At 33.5% G+C, this 15333-nt stretch overlaps 1 protein-coding gene across 5 annotated transcripts in view; it reads left to right on the forward strand.

Annotated features, from left to right (window-relative positions):
• METTL15 (methyltransferase like 15) overlaps positions 1-13618 on the forward strand; it is a 212422-nt gene extending 198804 nt beyond the window's left edge. For 4 of the 5 annotated variants that reach the window (XM_017547088.2, XM_017547089.2, XM_037745214.1 and 1 more), the window contains exon 7: positions 11097-13618. In XM_017547088.2, the coding sequence (XP_017402577.1) occupies positions 11097-11539 (443 nt within the window). In that variant the 3' untranslated portion in view covers positions 11540-13618. The remainder of the gene's footprint in view (positions 1-11096) is intronic. The other variant, XM_037745215.1, reaches the window with a different exon arrangement.
• The last annotated feature ends 1715 nt before the right edge of the window (positions 13619-15333 follow it).

Below are 15333 nucleotides of genomic sequence, written 5' to 3' on the forward strand. Positions count from 1 at the left end.
TCTATTTCCAGTATTTTCCCAAGTGTGTTATCCAGAAAATAAGTACTGTGGAATGGTTATTAAAATTAAAACAGTTTCTTACCAAAAGGTGGGAAATTCTGGGTAAACAAAGTTATACAGTTATCTTAAGAGCTTTACAGTGTTAATGGGCATTGTGGATCCTGGAAAAAGGAGTGTAACATGCTGCATTTCCCAAACATACTTGACAACAGACACACTGGTGTTTGGTTGGGCATTGAAGTTTGGAAAATGCTGTGCGAGACGGGTCAATGTTCTTCTGCCTTTCCTCTTCACTCTCATAATAGCATGTACAATTCTTCTTTATAGCACTTATCATAATATTTACATGTCATTCTTTTCATTAGGTTTGAATTTCACGAGAGCAAGGACTATGTATTCAGAAATGTTTTAATCCCCAGTGTTTAATGCATTGTGGGTAATACATCTTTTTAGTCCATGCAATTTCTAGTAACCTCAGATTCAATTCAGTTGATAGGCAGACTAAATAAACTCAGTGGGGTTTTGCTTGTTTGTTTGAGCTGTGAAAACAAAGGGGATGGTTTAAAATGACTCCAATATATTTTAGCCTTGTAGAGCCATGCTTAAAAAGTAAGGCTAGGCATGGTGGCTCATGCCTATGATCACAGCACTTTGGGCAGCCAAGGTAGAAGGAATAGCACTTGAGCTCAGGGGTTCAAGACCAGCCGAGGCAACATAGTGAGACCCTGTCTCTACAAAAAAAATTACAATTAGCTGGGTGTGGTGATGCTCATGTATAGTCCCTGCTACTCAGGGGTTTAAGATGGAAGGATCACTTGAGCCCAGGGTTCAAGGCTGCAGTGTGAGCTGTGATCATGCCATTGCATTTCAGCTTGTGTTATAGTGAGACCCTGTGTGCCCCTCTCCCCCCGCCGAAAAAAACAAAGGTGCTCCATGAAAACTAGGCACAGAAGAAAAGAATAGAGAAAAAACAAAAATGCATTCTTAAAATGCCTAAATGCAAGTTGTATAGAACTTAGGTGGAAAGAGAAATCTGGAAGTTTAATTATAGAAAATAATTCTTCTGGTTAGGTGGTTTAAATACAACCTGGAAAGCTTAGATTGATGAAATTTGGTCTCTTAAAATTCTTAGCATCAGTTACTAAATAGGGTAAACACTAACTTTTTTTAAAAAAGATTTTTCATATTTATGTCGTTCTAAGTCTTTATACTTTTAAAACCTAAGTACTACGTTGTAAATTTGAGAATGTTCTATAAATTTATACATTAGAAAAATTTTATACTTCATTTTGGATGCTGAAATCTTTTTGTTCAATACCTAACTTGAGTAAGCATTATTCAGATGCTTCAGGGATTTTCAGTAGCCCTTTATCTTACCCACTTTCCATTAGTCCAGGCTGAAAGTAGAATAAGCTTGGCAGAACCTTTAAATTAACGTATCAAAACCCCTTCCTACCTACTGCATATTACAACTGAGAAGAGTACATAACTGTGTTATGCCATTCATAAAATGACTACTTTATGCCAAGTATGCACTAAATGCTCTGAACATTTTTTAACATGATTTTCCCAATAATTCTGTCAGAAGTGTTATTATTTCATCCTATAATGGAGAAACTCAGAAGTGAAATGTTTTACCCCACATAAATAGCCATTAAAAAAATGAATGATCTGAAAATTGAACTTAGAGCCCTTTCTCTGAAGGTCAATGACATTTTCATTACACAATGTTTTCTAATAGAAGTATTGTCATTTCTTATGCTTTTTCATAGGAGTGATTAAAATGTATATACATAAACATAGTGCTTGCAGGTAACATGACCATAACTTAGGTGAAGACAACTACTAAACTTTAATAACAGACATATAAAATATTAATGGGAATACTATGTTCCCTGGATGCCTTGCTTCAATATTATGATAATTAAATTTTACTCCAGTAAATTTACACATTTACTATAATTCTAATCAAAATTTTTATTTTTATATACTATGATTCTAAATTTAATTTGGGGCAATAAATACATTTGAATACCCAAGATAATTTTGAAAAGAAGTATAATCATGCACTGGGGGGAAGACAGTGATGGGGAGAAAGTTTCCCCACATGATAGCAAAACTTACTGGAAAAAAAATTTAATAATCAATAATTAAAATAATCTGGCATTTGCAAAAAAAATAGAATAAATGCATCAATGGAACACAATTGAGAATCCAGAAGCAGATTAATCTGTATATGGAAATGTAGTATACGAACAAGAGAGTACTTCAAATGAGTAGGAAGAGAATGTACTGTTTAATAAATAGGATCGTTGACTGTCTCATTTTAAAAAAAATAGTTAGATTCCAACCTCATATACTAAAAAACAACTTTAGTGTTTATTAAATAGTTAAATGTAAGAAATAAAACCAGAAATACATCGAAAAATAGAGTTGACTATATCTGTAATCTTATAGTGGGAAAAGCCTTCCTAAATTTAATAAAAATTAAAACTACCTAAAAAACAAAGTCTGTATAAAATGTTTATTTTTTGTATGGCAGAAACTCTACAAAATTAAAAGGCATTCACAATTCAGGAAAAAAAATTCAACTATATAAATAGTTTACAAAGTGTTAATATCCTTATTTTATAAACAGTTCTTCCAAATCAATAAAGCAAAGACCAACATCATATCAAGAAAATAGACCAAGAATTTGTTCAAGCAATTTCTGACTGGAATCAAATGCTTATTAGATTTAAAAAGATGTCCAACCCTAATAATTACCGAAGAAATGAAAATTAAAACAGCAGTAAGCTAAGATTTACCTACTATCAAACTAGTGAGGGTTAAAGAGTGATACTTTCTAGTACTGGTAAGGATGTGAGGAGATGGACTCAACTCATATACTATTGATGGAAGTAAATTGGTATAATCTATTTAGAGAGTATATTTAGAAATATTGGTCCAAATTTAAGTGGGCATAAATACCCTTTGACCTAACAACTCCAACTCTACAGACATACAAGATTTCACATACAGTTGGAAATATTTTTCCCAGACTATGACTGTCATTTTACTTTGTAGAGTTTTTCTGCAATGGAGAATTTTTAAATGTGCAGTTTGCCTGTTTACTGCAACGTTTTTTGTGATGGAAAAAATAAAAACCATCCTAAATATTCCTACTGTGGTAGCAATGTGAGCTCCTCCAGAGACCATTTCTATCTTATTTACCATTGTGTTTCCAGTTGGCTGGTACTTGACACTAAAAACATTTGTTAAATGAGCAAATGAATTATAATGCATTTCTACAACTGAAATTATTTTTTAAAGATAAGTTAACTAAGTTGTAGATTATTTTTCAGATGATTCTCATAAATATATGTATATATATATGCACATATCCATATATATTTTTTTTAATACGAGTGTATGAAGAAAAAAGGAAGTATAGAGGCAGAATTTAAAGAGTAGTGACATTAACTATTGACTACATATACAAATGATAATACTTCCTTTGACTTTTTCTTTTTTTAACAATGACTCTGTTAATAACTTGAAAGTACAAATGTAATCAGTCTTTCAATCCACCAACTCTTCTTGGTGCAAAGGTTTCACAGCAGTGAGTACAGTCTCTATTTTTCTTGAGTCTATATTCTAATGGAGGAAGACAGATGGTAAACAAATAAATATTTGTTTTTGATTAGGTATTATGAAGAAAAGTAAACCAACGTAAGGGGACTGGTGACATGGTGCTGTTTTTCATAAGCATAGAGACTGCCTTTTGAATTATGTGATGTTTGAAAAGATACTTGAATGAAGTAGTGAGTAAGTATGAGGGCAGATCTTTTTTTTTGAGATGGAGTTTCACTCTTGTTCCCCAGGCTGGAATGTAATGACGCAATCTCAGCTCACTGCAACCTCTGCCTCCCAAGTTCAAGTGATTCTCCTGCCTCAGCCTCCTGGGTAGTTGGGATTACAGGCACCCCACCACCACTACCACACCCAGCTAATCTTCGTATTTTCAGTAGAGACAGCGTTTCACCGTGTTGGCCAAGCTGGTCTTGAGCTCCTGACCTCAGGTGATCCACCCACCTCAGCCTCCTGAAGTGCTGGGATTACGGAAGTGAGCCACCATGCCTGGCCCAAAGGCAGATCTTCTAAGTACAGGTCAAAGGACTTAGGCAGGACCATGCCAAGGTTTAATTAAGAGCAAAGTCAGGGGATGTGGGAGGTGCTGACATGATTAATTTTTGTATTTAAAAGGATCAGTCTGGTGGACGTGTGGAAAAGATGATGGTGGCTTGGACTAGGGTCCTAGTGGTAGAGCTTGTAAGAAATGGTGGGGTTCTGGGGTTCTGGATATATCCCAGATATCGAGCCATCAAAATTTGCTGATGTGAGGCAAGGAAAACAGAAAGGATATTAAACTGTCAAGAGTCTTAAAATACACCACCATCAACAAACCTGATCTAGAATGTGAGAATGGAGTGCCTCTAATAAGGCAGAACTCTTTAACAATTTTCTTTCACAGCTAAGGTCAATCCCCTATGTCATGAATTTTCCCAGCATTACTATGAGAGAGGTAAGTGCCAAATAATGTTTCAAAATTGTATTGAAATTAGAACTTGTTCCCATACTGGTTTTAGTACACACTCACTTTTAAAAGTGTATTTAACATGACAACATCTTGCCATTAAATGTACATTACCTTTAATTTCCTTTTGTAGTCAGTTTTACAAACAAATTTTTCTATTTTAAAGTATAAGGAGGAAAACAGTTCTGCTATTTTGAAGAAATGAGAAAATTTGTGGTTTAGGATTTTAGAGATGTTAAGTTAAAAAAAGTTTACATAACATCTTAATATTGTACATTAATCTTTGGGAAGAAAACTTGAACTTAAATCACTGAAGATCTTGAGAACTTTTTAAAGTATAATTTTATACATTATATTTTATATAATTTTTAAGCATTCATTTTTCAAATATAAAAACAACTGTAAAAGGCTATTTTTTACAGTTATATTCTCATGTCTCATTTTATTCTCCAAAAGCAATATGCAAAAATAAAGTTTACCTTGAACTTTTCCCCTACTTGAGATAATAAAGGCTTCCAATTGTGGAGTTTCTGAGGTTAAAATTATTTGCAGGTGCTTTGTTGCATGTGCAAATAATTGATGAGTTAAGGATGTTCTCAATCATTATAAGGTATAATTAAGTGCATGCAATCAGTTATATTGAAACGATGAAATTGCTGGCAAATTTGAGAGTTCACTTGCCCTAACAAAATCATACTGTGGTTCCCACAATCACATTTATCCAAAAAGTAGCATAGAGGACTGGACCTATATCATGACATTTCAAAAGTCTTTTCATAATGTTTCCTGTGACTAAAATTATGATGCTGCTCATTTAGTCACTTATTGGTATGACTGAATATTATGCTCTTTATAGACTCACTCTGTCAGGTTCACGAGTATACCAAATGTCATGTTGAGTTCCAAATGGAGTGGGTGGATGAGCAGAAAACACTCAGGGGGTCATAGGCAGGTGAAGATGATTTTATTTAGCAGTAGCTCACATCAACAGCTTTCTTATGATAGCTCTCTACACTGTTTGCTTTTATTTTAGCTGTTTGCTCAGGCTCTGTAGCTCCCCTCATGCCTGCAGTTTCGTGGTCGACTCTCCCTTGGCTTCAGGGTCAGCAGCTTAACTCTTTCTCTCTCTGGGCATGAGCGAGCTGAGCTGTGTCCTGGCTCCCATCTGTCCGTCTACAAAGACAGACAGCTCTGACTTTCTCTTTTTTACTCTGGGCACCTGCACCTGCACAGTGTCAGCAGGGTAATTATACCTTTTACAGACAATAGTAGCACAGAGCCAAGTGATGGCCTTCCCATGTTACGGCTACATGGCTATGATAACAAGTGGCGTTATATGCCTGTGCTCTAAACTCTCCGAGTCATGCAGGTTGTAAGCATCCTACCTTGGCCTATCTTTGACCAAATCACAGCCATGTTCCTTAAACTCCACCCTGTAGGCCAAGGGAGACATAGGTCTTGGATACACAGGTTATACACATAAGGTTTGCGTACATAGGCTCAATAGACACCCAGGCTTTATACATAAGTTTTGGGCACATAGATTTGATATACAGAATTGGCACACAGCCCTTACACACCCAATGATGTGAATGAAACTGTGCCAATGACCCTGGATTTTTATCCATTCATTCACTTATTTATTTTTTCACTTATTATCTATTCAGTATCTTTTCAAGAAACATTTATTGAGTGTTTTCAAAAGTAGTTTTTAATCTTGGCTGCATGTCAGAATCTTCTGTGAAGCTTTTTAAAACTAGTGATTCCTGAGTAATAAACCCCTGAAACTGATTCAGTAGGTCTGAAGTGGAACCAGGCATTTTTGTCAAAAGCAGCACAGGTGACTGTGATGTACAGTCAGAATTAAGAATCACAAGCTTCTCCGTCAAGTACTAGGGATATAAGAGGGAACACGAAATAGTTCCTGTTCACGAGGAGATCAGAGTCAAGTGAGTGAGACAGACAAGTAAACTAGTAATTACAGAAGAGTATAAGTGCTATACTAAGGGTAAGCACATCTGTTCCCATATACATTGGTACTATGTTAACTAGTTCCTTTGATGGACTATAACACACAAAAAGGAGATTTTTCTCTCATCATCAAACCTAATGACACAAATTGTGATTTTTCATCTTACCTACTCTATTCCTTACTCAAATTAATTAGCCATACTAGACTCTGGTGAAACTCAGGAGATGAAAAAACAGAAAGACCAGTTTCTATTTCTAATAACAGTATATGGGAGATGTAAAGGAGGTGAAGAAGAATTGCAAAACAGTGAGCTCCTCAAGGTCAGGGACCCTTTTTCTGTCATATTAATATTTTTCTCCCTGTGGCATAATTCAGAGTACAGCATATGAGTAGGCATTGAATCTGTTAGTTTTTCAAATCTTGTTTTCCTGATGAAATTAGGAGCCAGCTGTTCTTACCTAGTTTGTGCGTACCTAAGATAACTCTGTTCCTTGCTCTCTGACCAGTGACTGTCACTAGAAAACCTATTTTTGCTTCCTCATAGGCACAGAACATTTATTGTCTTTAAACTTAATAATTCAAAGATCTTTCCTAATCCTTCGTGGTTGATTTTTTTCTTATCCATGTGTCCCATTGCCAGTTGATGTTTTGTTCTTATCACTTTAATTTCCATTATTGTATGCCATTCTATTTTATTATTATTATTATTATTGTTTGAGATGGAGTCTCTCCCTGTTTCTCCGGCTGGAGTGCAGTGGTGCAATCATGGCTCACTGCAGTCTTGACCTCCACAGACTCAGATGATCCTCCCGCCTCAACCTCTGGAGTAGCTGGGACTACAAGCATGCGCTACAGTGCCTGGCTTAATTTTATAGTTTTTTTTTTCTTGCTTGCTTTGTAGAGACAGGGTTTCCCATGTTGCTCGAGTTGGTCTTAAACTCCAGGGCTCAAGAGATCTGCCTGCCTCAGCCTCCCAAAGTGCTGTGACTACAAGCATGAGCCTTTGTGTCCAGCATCACATGCTATTTTATATTCTTTTGTTTCTTTTTAATTTCATTTTACACAATCTGCTTTGAAAAAATTACAGGCATGAGGTACCAGTATGAAAGAAAGATAGCCCTGGAAGTTTAACCTATCTAAAGTAAGGAAAGATATATGCCTTTGATTTCCCCAGAAAAGTACCAGAAAGCTCCACAAAACACATTGCTCATTACAGACTTCTTGTCATCTCTTGGTCTCTAACGATGGGACTTAACGAGGTTGACAGGACCACATCTAGAAATCTCTTCTAGGAAATTCATCAGACGTAATACACATCAGAATTCTCCAAACAAGTGTAAAAAGGCCCCAGAAGGAAAGCTTCATAGATTAAGTTCCCCTTTTGTCTTTAAGACCATCTACTCCCATATATAGCTGAAAACTCTTAATGTCCATTCTCCATAACTTTGTGACATTGGCAAGGCCAAATTGATCTTACAAAGAAAACCTTGTCTGATTGCAGTGGTTGTAATTTGTCACTGCAGATTCATATATACTGGGGGATATACTTAATGTGAATATGATTTACATAAACTTGAAATTCTATAATACAGAATACTAATAAAATCTCACTTTGGGTGAATGCTTTGAAATGAAAATTGATTTTGTCAAATGAAAGGAATTAGGAATCTCATAGTTTCACAGCTAGCTAACTAAATGAATTATAAATTATGTCCATCCTTCTGCCATAGGAAGGTGCTATTTTAGCTAGTAAGCCAAAATGTCTAACAAACTTTAATGTCAAATTAACCAGTGCTGTTGTTTATATTAGAACTTCTGTGATTTCAGACATTATTTCATTATTTTTTGTTATGAAATATTACATTTTCATTAATTTTAAAAAACACATTCATTGACAATATTATGCAAACATTTATTAAGCTTTCTGCCTATTATTTTATGAATTAAGAAGTTCTACATTAAAATGTCAAGAAAGTTAAGCACTTAGCATGTTGAACCATGCTTTTAATTTCTGCAAAATATTAGAGATAATGCTAAGAAAAAAATTTTTTAAAACCATAAAAGCAGGAATATCCTACAGTACTTATTGATCTGTGTGCTCCATGAATGTTTACTTCCTATTTTATATGAAAATATATGTACATTAAAATGTATTTTATATTACATTTCTTCTTTGAGAAAATTCGTTTTGAATTATGCAAAATTTGAATCATGCAAGGTCTTCAAGAATGCAACCTTTCTGACGCTTCCTCTAAATCCAGGCTCCAAAATATAAATAGCTGCATGTTTGTTCAGATTCTTAGAATACTCTGAAACACATTTCCCAGTGACCCAAACTCTTTATCTGGAAAATGAAGGAATTAAATAGCAAATGGTAAGAAGCTGACCTTCCTCTTCAGTTTTTATATTGACATCATGTTTCTGAGAGACCTGGTTGTTGGAAGATAAAACCCCTGGTGTCTACCATTCTTTAGACTTTTGGCAAAGTAATTTTTGTAGAGGAAAGAGAGAACCATCACACTGATTTGGTTTACTTTAAACCACCAGGTTCTCAGTTCTCTGATATATGTAAGATACTATTTCTCTTCTCTTCTGATCTAGTTCCCAAAGAATATTAATCTGCTGTGTCTGAACTTTACTACTAGGTGTTTAGATTACTAAAATGTGAACTAAGGTGCCAGCCTTGTATAATTAACTTTTCTTTAAGAAACATAGTTAGGAGATCCAAATGCCAAGATTGCAGTTATTTTCTGAGATCTTCATTAAGAACAAATATGTACTAGAAACACTACTTCTCTATGGGATAATACTCTTCAGGTACATGACTCTAAATTTAAAAAAAATTGTATAAATCCATTGGACATTACACTTTAATATCTTTGTATGCAAGTGATTATAAACTTAAGGAAAATTATTGGTTTATTTAAAAATTAGAAATTTTTGCTTATCTCAGTTATTAAAGTAGATGGGACTATATGTTTTGATATGCACGTTTTAAAATATGATGTAAATAATATACATGTATTCTGCAGTTTACTTACTTTATATATGCCAGATACATGTTCCTTACTAGACATATGATTTGCAAATTTTTTCCCATTCTCTGAGTTGTCTTTGATTTCTTGTTGGCTTTCTTTGAATGAGAAAGGTTTTTAATTTTGATGAAGTCCAATTTATCTATTTTTTTTCTTTTGTTGTTTACAATTTTGATGTCATATCTAAGAATCTTTTGCAAAATTCAAAGTCAGGAAGATTTAACCTTATATTTTATTCTAAGAGTTTTATAGTTTGTATTTTTACAGTTAGGTCTTTGATCCATTTTGAGTTTGTTTTTGTATGTGATGTAAGAGTCTAATTACATTCTTTTATGTCTCAGCATCATTTGTTCAAAAGACGTTTCCCAATTGAACAATCTTGGCACTCTTGTCAAAAGTTAGTTGACTGTTTATGTATGGTTTTATTTCTTGACTCTCAATTACATTCTTTTGTTCTCTGCCTTTTGCTACGCCAGTACCACACTGTCTTATCATTTCTTTGTAATAAGCTTTGAAATTCATAAATATAAGTCCTGCTACTTTATTATTTTTTTTCAAGATTATTTGGGCTGTTTTGGGTGCCTTGCAATTCTATATGAATTTTAAAATCAGCTTGTTAATTTGTACAAAGAAGTCAGCTGGAATTCTGATAGGGATTACATTGAATCTTAGGTCAGTTTGGGTAGTATTGCCATCTTCTAATCGTTGAACATACAGTAGTTTTCCATTTATATAAGTCTTTAATTTATTTCAAAAATGTTTTATAGCTATGACCTTATGACTTCATTCCCATCTGTCTATCCAAATGATCACCTGGCATCATTTTATTTCGGCATGAAGTATTTTCTTTCAATTTCTTGAGTGCAGACCTGTTAGCAGTGGATTATCTCACTATTTTTTTCTTTAAAATGTCTTTGAACCTTTATTTTTGGATAAATATCTTATTACACTTAGCCTTCTTAGTAAACGGAGTTCTCTTCTCAACACTGTTTATATTATTCCACTATCTTCTGGCCTCCATTGTGCTCATAAAAAATTAGCTGTTAATAATGTTTTTGTTCTTCTCTATGTAATGAATTTTCTTTTCTGTTGGCATGTTTTTTTGTTATTGTTATCTTTGGTTATAGTAGTTTTATGATGTGCCTATGTGCAGGCTTTTTTGTTTACTGTATTTGTGGTTCATTGAGCATCTATGAGTTAATGTTTTTCACCAAATTTGAGAAGGATTTTCTTATTATTTCTTTAAATATGTTTCCACCATTTCTCCTTCTGTGCTCATTGTTCAACTTCAGTTATCCTTATGAGTTACACAAGGATTTTTTGCCACATAGTTTTAAACCTTAGAAGAATGCTTGGAAATGAGAGGGTGAAGTATGAATGAAATGCCACCACAAATTTCTAAGAAAACTTAGTTCACTAAATATACATACAACCATACAACTCTTTAGATTTACAGTGAAAAATATTAATGTTACCGGTCTTTTTTTTCTGTCTTTACAAAATCCATTCCCAGGTGCATTTTCTCCCTCTGCCATTTATGCACGAAAAGACTTGCTACAGCGATCGACTCATATTGCTACCAAGACTTTCCAGGCTCTTCGCATATTTGTAAACAATGAGCTCAATGAACTCCACACAGGACTGAAGACAGCTCAGAAGTTTCTGAGACCTGGTGGTCGTCTTGTTGCCCTCTCCTTCCATTCACTAGAGGATCGCATCGTCAAAAGATTTTTGCTTGGAATAAGCATGACAGAAAGGTTTAACCTAAGTGTTAGACAGCAAGTGATGAAAGCATCGCAATTAGGTTCAGATCACGAAAACATAGAAGTCTCTATGAGAAGAGCTCCTTTAATGTGGGAATTGATACACAAGAAGGTACTTAGTCCACAATCTCAGGATGTACAAGATAACCCCAGAGGGCGCTCAGCCAAGCTTAGAGCAGCTATCAAATTATAAGTTACCATCATCTTACTGAATTTTTTATCTCATAATTTCTTTAATCTTTACTCATGTTATGTTCCTAAATGTCTTGATAAAGGTTTAAGTGTGAGGCAGTCTGAAAACTGATAGCATTTAGCGTTTTTTTTTCCCTCAAAAAGAAACTGTAGGAAATATTAGCATGACAGAGAAAGTTCTACTCAGGGAGCAGCAGCATCTCAAAACTGGAAACCTGTTAATCTTTGCATCATATTGGACACTTCCTCTGGCCAGGAAATTTTTTTAAAAATAATACTATGTTGTGTTTATCTAAATATGTAAACGCAAGCTGTCAAAGATAGATAATCATACCTACATGTCCTAAATTTTGAATTTAGATATTCCAATTTGCAACAGTCTTTCTCTGGCTCAAATAATGATGATTATGGAATGGACTTTTAATGTCCCTACTTGTGAATAATTATTATAACTTTCTCAAATGTAGGCTTTTTACAGATTTAAAATTTTTAAATATTAGTTTATGTGTAATACTGCTAAAATTTCATTTTTCAAATTATAGTCTATTATTTTAAAGGGATTTTTCAGTATGATATGGGCCATTTTGTTCATATACTCCAAAATAAAAATGTAAAATCCTTACAGAGAATTGTTTCACAAAATTTATATTTCATGTCAATTGTATTTTAATAATAGCTCACAGTGCCTTTAGTAAGTAATAAAGTCTCTTATTAGAATCTTGTATTTTTCATTTGAGCTAATCAAAGTAATTCAGCCAAGTCTATTTGAAATAGAAAACTATTTAATATAGTAAAATCAGTGTTCCCTTAATGTTGTTTACAAAGATATGGTAACTATAATAAGTGTAAAAGCTTATTCAGGAAAAGAGTATTTGGTAGAAGAGTCTTTAACAAATTGATGAGATTGATTCATAATTCACATGTCCACTTCTTATATGTAATATGTCTTTCTAATTTATTCAGTTATTCAGCAACTACTGAACTTGTTTAGAAAAGCAAAGGTAAGTACAATATACATGGCCCACAGTACATGTCCTATAGAGTTTAGTAGAGGAAAATTGTTAGTTATAATCACAAAAGTCAATATAAAATGGACACTGTGGTAAATACTACAAACAAATCATAAATGGTACTGTAAGACCATTTAGTAAGTATTTTATCTGTTGTCAGAAACCAGGTATGAGAACATGATACTTGACTTGTGACCTGAAAGATGAGTTGGAGATAATTTGTCAAAGGGTACATGGGGTAAAGAAGGGGACATGTTGATTAACAGTACATATAAATAAATATTATCTTAAATAGTTAACCTTGAAATCATATTTATACTATTAATTTGCTCAGTAAACTTTTTTCAAATACAGGGAAAAGATTCTCCATTATGATTACAAATTTTAAGTTGGTGAATCCAAGTGAATGAAATATCAGCATAACTGTATGGACAAAATAGATAAGAATTAAATACATGAATTTACCTCAGTCTTATTTTATCTACCTTGTAATATTTAACTTTAGTAACCAAGCTTGTTTACTACTTCTATTTTAAAGGCTTTATTTAAATCTGAATAATCCTCACAAGGAAATCAGAATTAGAAAAAAAAAAAATCTGGAGAACAATATGCTTGAAATAGAAACAAGAGAATGCACCTAGGTTAATTCCCTGAATCCTACTTGAACAATGTATAAATTTTTTTGGATGTAACACATATTTGTTAATGAAACATATTCCCAAAAAATTCTTATTCCTGTATGTGATTGGAAAATGAAAGATCACATTTATATATTCAACAATCATTCACCTATTTCATAAGTCATTTTTTCATCCTGTATAGTATAGGACTTATTTTTTATGTTAAATAGAAACTGAATGCACTGGGTTGAACAGTGTTCCCCCAAAATTCATGTACTTCCTAGAGCCTCAGAATGTGACCTTATTTGGAAATACTGTGATTGCGGTTAAGTAGCTAAGATGAGATTATGCTGGAGCAGGGCAGACCCTTAATCCAATATGACTGGTGTTCCTCATAAGAGAAGATAGGGCGGGCATGGTGGCTAACGCCTGTAATCCCAGTACTTTGGGAGGCCAAGCTGGGTGAGTCACTTGAGGCCCAGGAATTCAAGACCAGTCTTGCCAGCATGTTGAAAACCCATCTCTACTAAAAATGCAGAAATACCAGGCATGGTGGCTGTGTGCCTGTAATCTCAGCTACCCAGGAGACTGGAACCCGGGAGGTGGAGGTTGCAGTGAGCCGAGATCGCTCCACTACACTCCAGTCTGAGCAACAGAATGAGACTGTCTCAAACCAAAGAAACAAAAAAAAAAAGAGAGAGAGAGAGAGACAGAGAATGAAGATAGAGACACAGGAGGATGCCACATAGAGGTAGAGGCAGGGATTGGAGTCATATACATCGTGGCTACCATCAGAAGATAGGAAAAAGCATAGAATAGAATCTCCCTCAGAGTTCCAGCAGTTGCCAACCCTGCTAACATGATTTCATACTTCTAGCCTCCAGAACAGTGAGAGAATGTATTTCTGCAGTTTTAAGGTACCCAGTTTGTGGTAATTTGTTATAGCAATCCTAAGAAACTAATACCCTGACAGAAAAAACTCTTGGATAATATGCATGAGAAAAATTCTTCAATAAACACAAAATTGGTTTCAAAATGTTTTTGTGTAAAAATAGATTAACTTTGCTGTAATTAGGCTGTGTTTTATAGTTATTATTGCCTGCTTTTTAGTCTTTGTTGTAGGATGCATCATAAAATACATGAATGAGTTTTAAATGATTGAGTTTGGAGAATGATTTTGGGAAGTTCATATAGTACACAGAAATAAAAGCTGATGTTACAAAGAATGTGCATTACTTTTCTAATAAAATATTTCTGAATCTCTGTCTTGACTGCCTTCTGTGAATCATTTTAACATAGTATCAATGTCATTGTGTAGTACATCAGTTCTTAACAGTTTTTAGCTTATTACTTCAGAAATAAAATTTAATAACTACAATTTTTAGATAATATCCCTATTTTTATTTATTTATTTTTAAAATGGTGTATTAGTTGCTATGTTCTTTTAGATATCTAGGGTGTTCTTGAAAGACACTAATCATATCTATATGTCTTTTCTATTTCATGTAGTATATGATATATGATTTGTGTTTAAATTCATTTATAGTGAACTATTTGTTGTGCTATAACCAGTAGTTTATAAGAGAATATAGTATGCCTAATTAGGTTTTTGAAATGAACTAGTATTTCTTAAAATTCACTTGCAAATATTTGAAAATTATATTTTCTTTAGTCTTTGCAGAGTATTACATATCAGAGGTTTTTTAAATTTTTGTTTCTAATTTTTGTTTTCAAATAAGCAGAGATAATGAGTCTATACTGCAGACTTTTAAAAAATAATATTACTTTCATTTGAAATCTCTTATTCAAAAACTATGAGACAGTTCTTAATGAGATTTAATGGCTTAAAAAAGGAGAAAAATATATGTATATATTCATTCAAGCATATATTAGAAGCTATTTAGGAAGAATTTAAAAAAAAAAAACCTTTCTCACTACTCTTCCTCATTTTATATACCATCCCTTCTCCTTCTCTGTTCACATTGCTATGTGATTTTGAGGTGACATTAATTATCTCTGGCAAAAGAAATATTAGGTAATTTTGGCACATACCATGATAAACTAAGCCTTTCATGTTAAATCTTTTTAATAAATAAACACTAAGAATTGCTTCTGGTTAAAATTCCATACTATTAATTTTACTGCAACTATTTTTCTATTTGGTT

The sequence above is a fragment of the Cebus imitator genome, unplaced genomic scaffold (assembly GCF_001604975.1).
Source record: "Cebus imitator isolate Cc_AM_T3 unplaced genomic scaffold, Cebus_imitator-1.0 Scaffold195, whole genome shotgun sequence".
NCBI lineage: Eukaryota > Metazoa > Chordata > Mammalia > Primates > Cebidae > Cebus > Cebus imitator.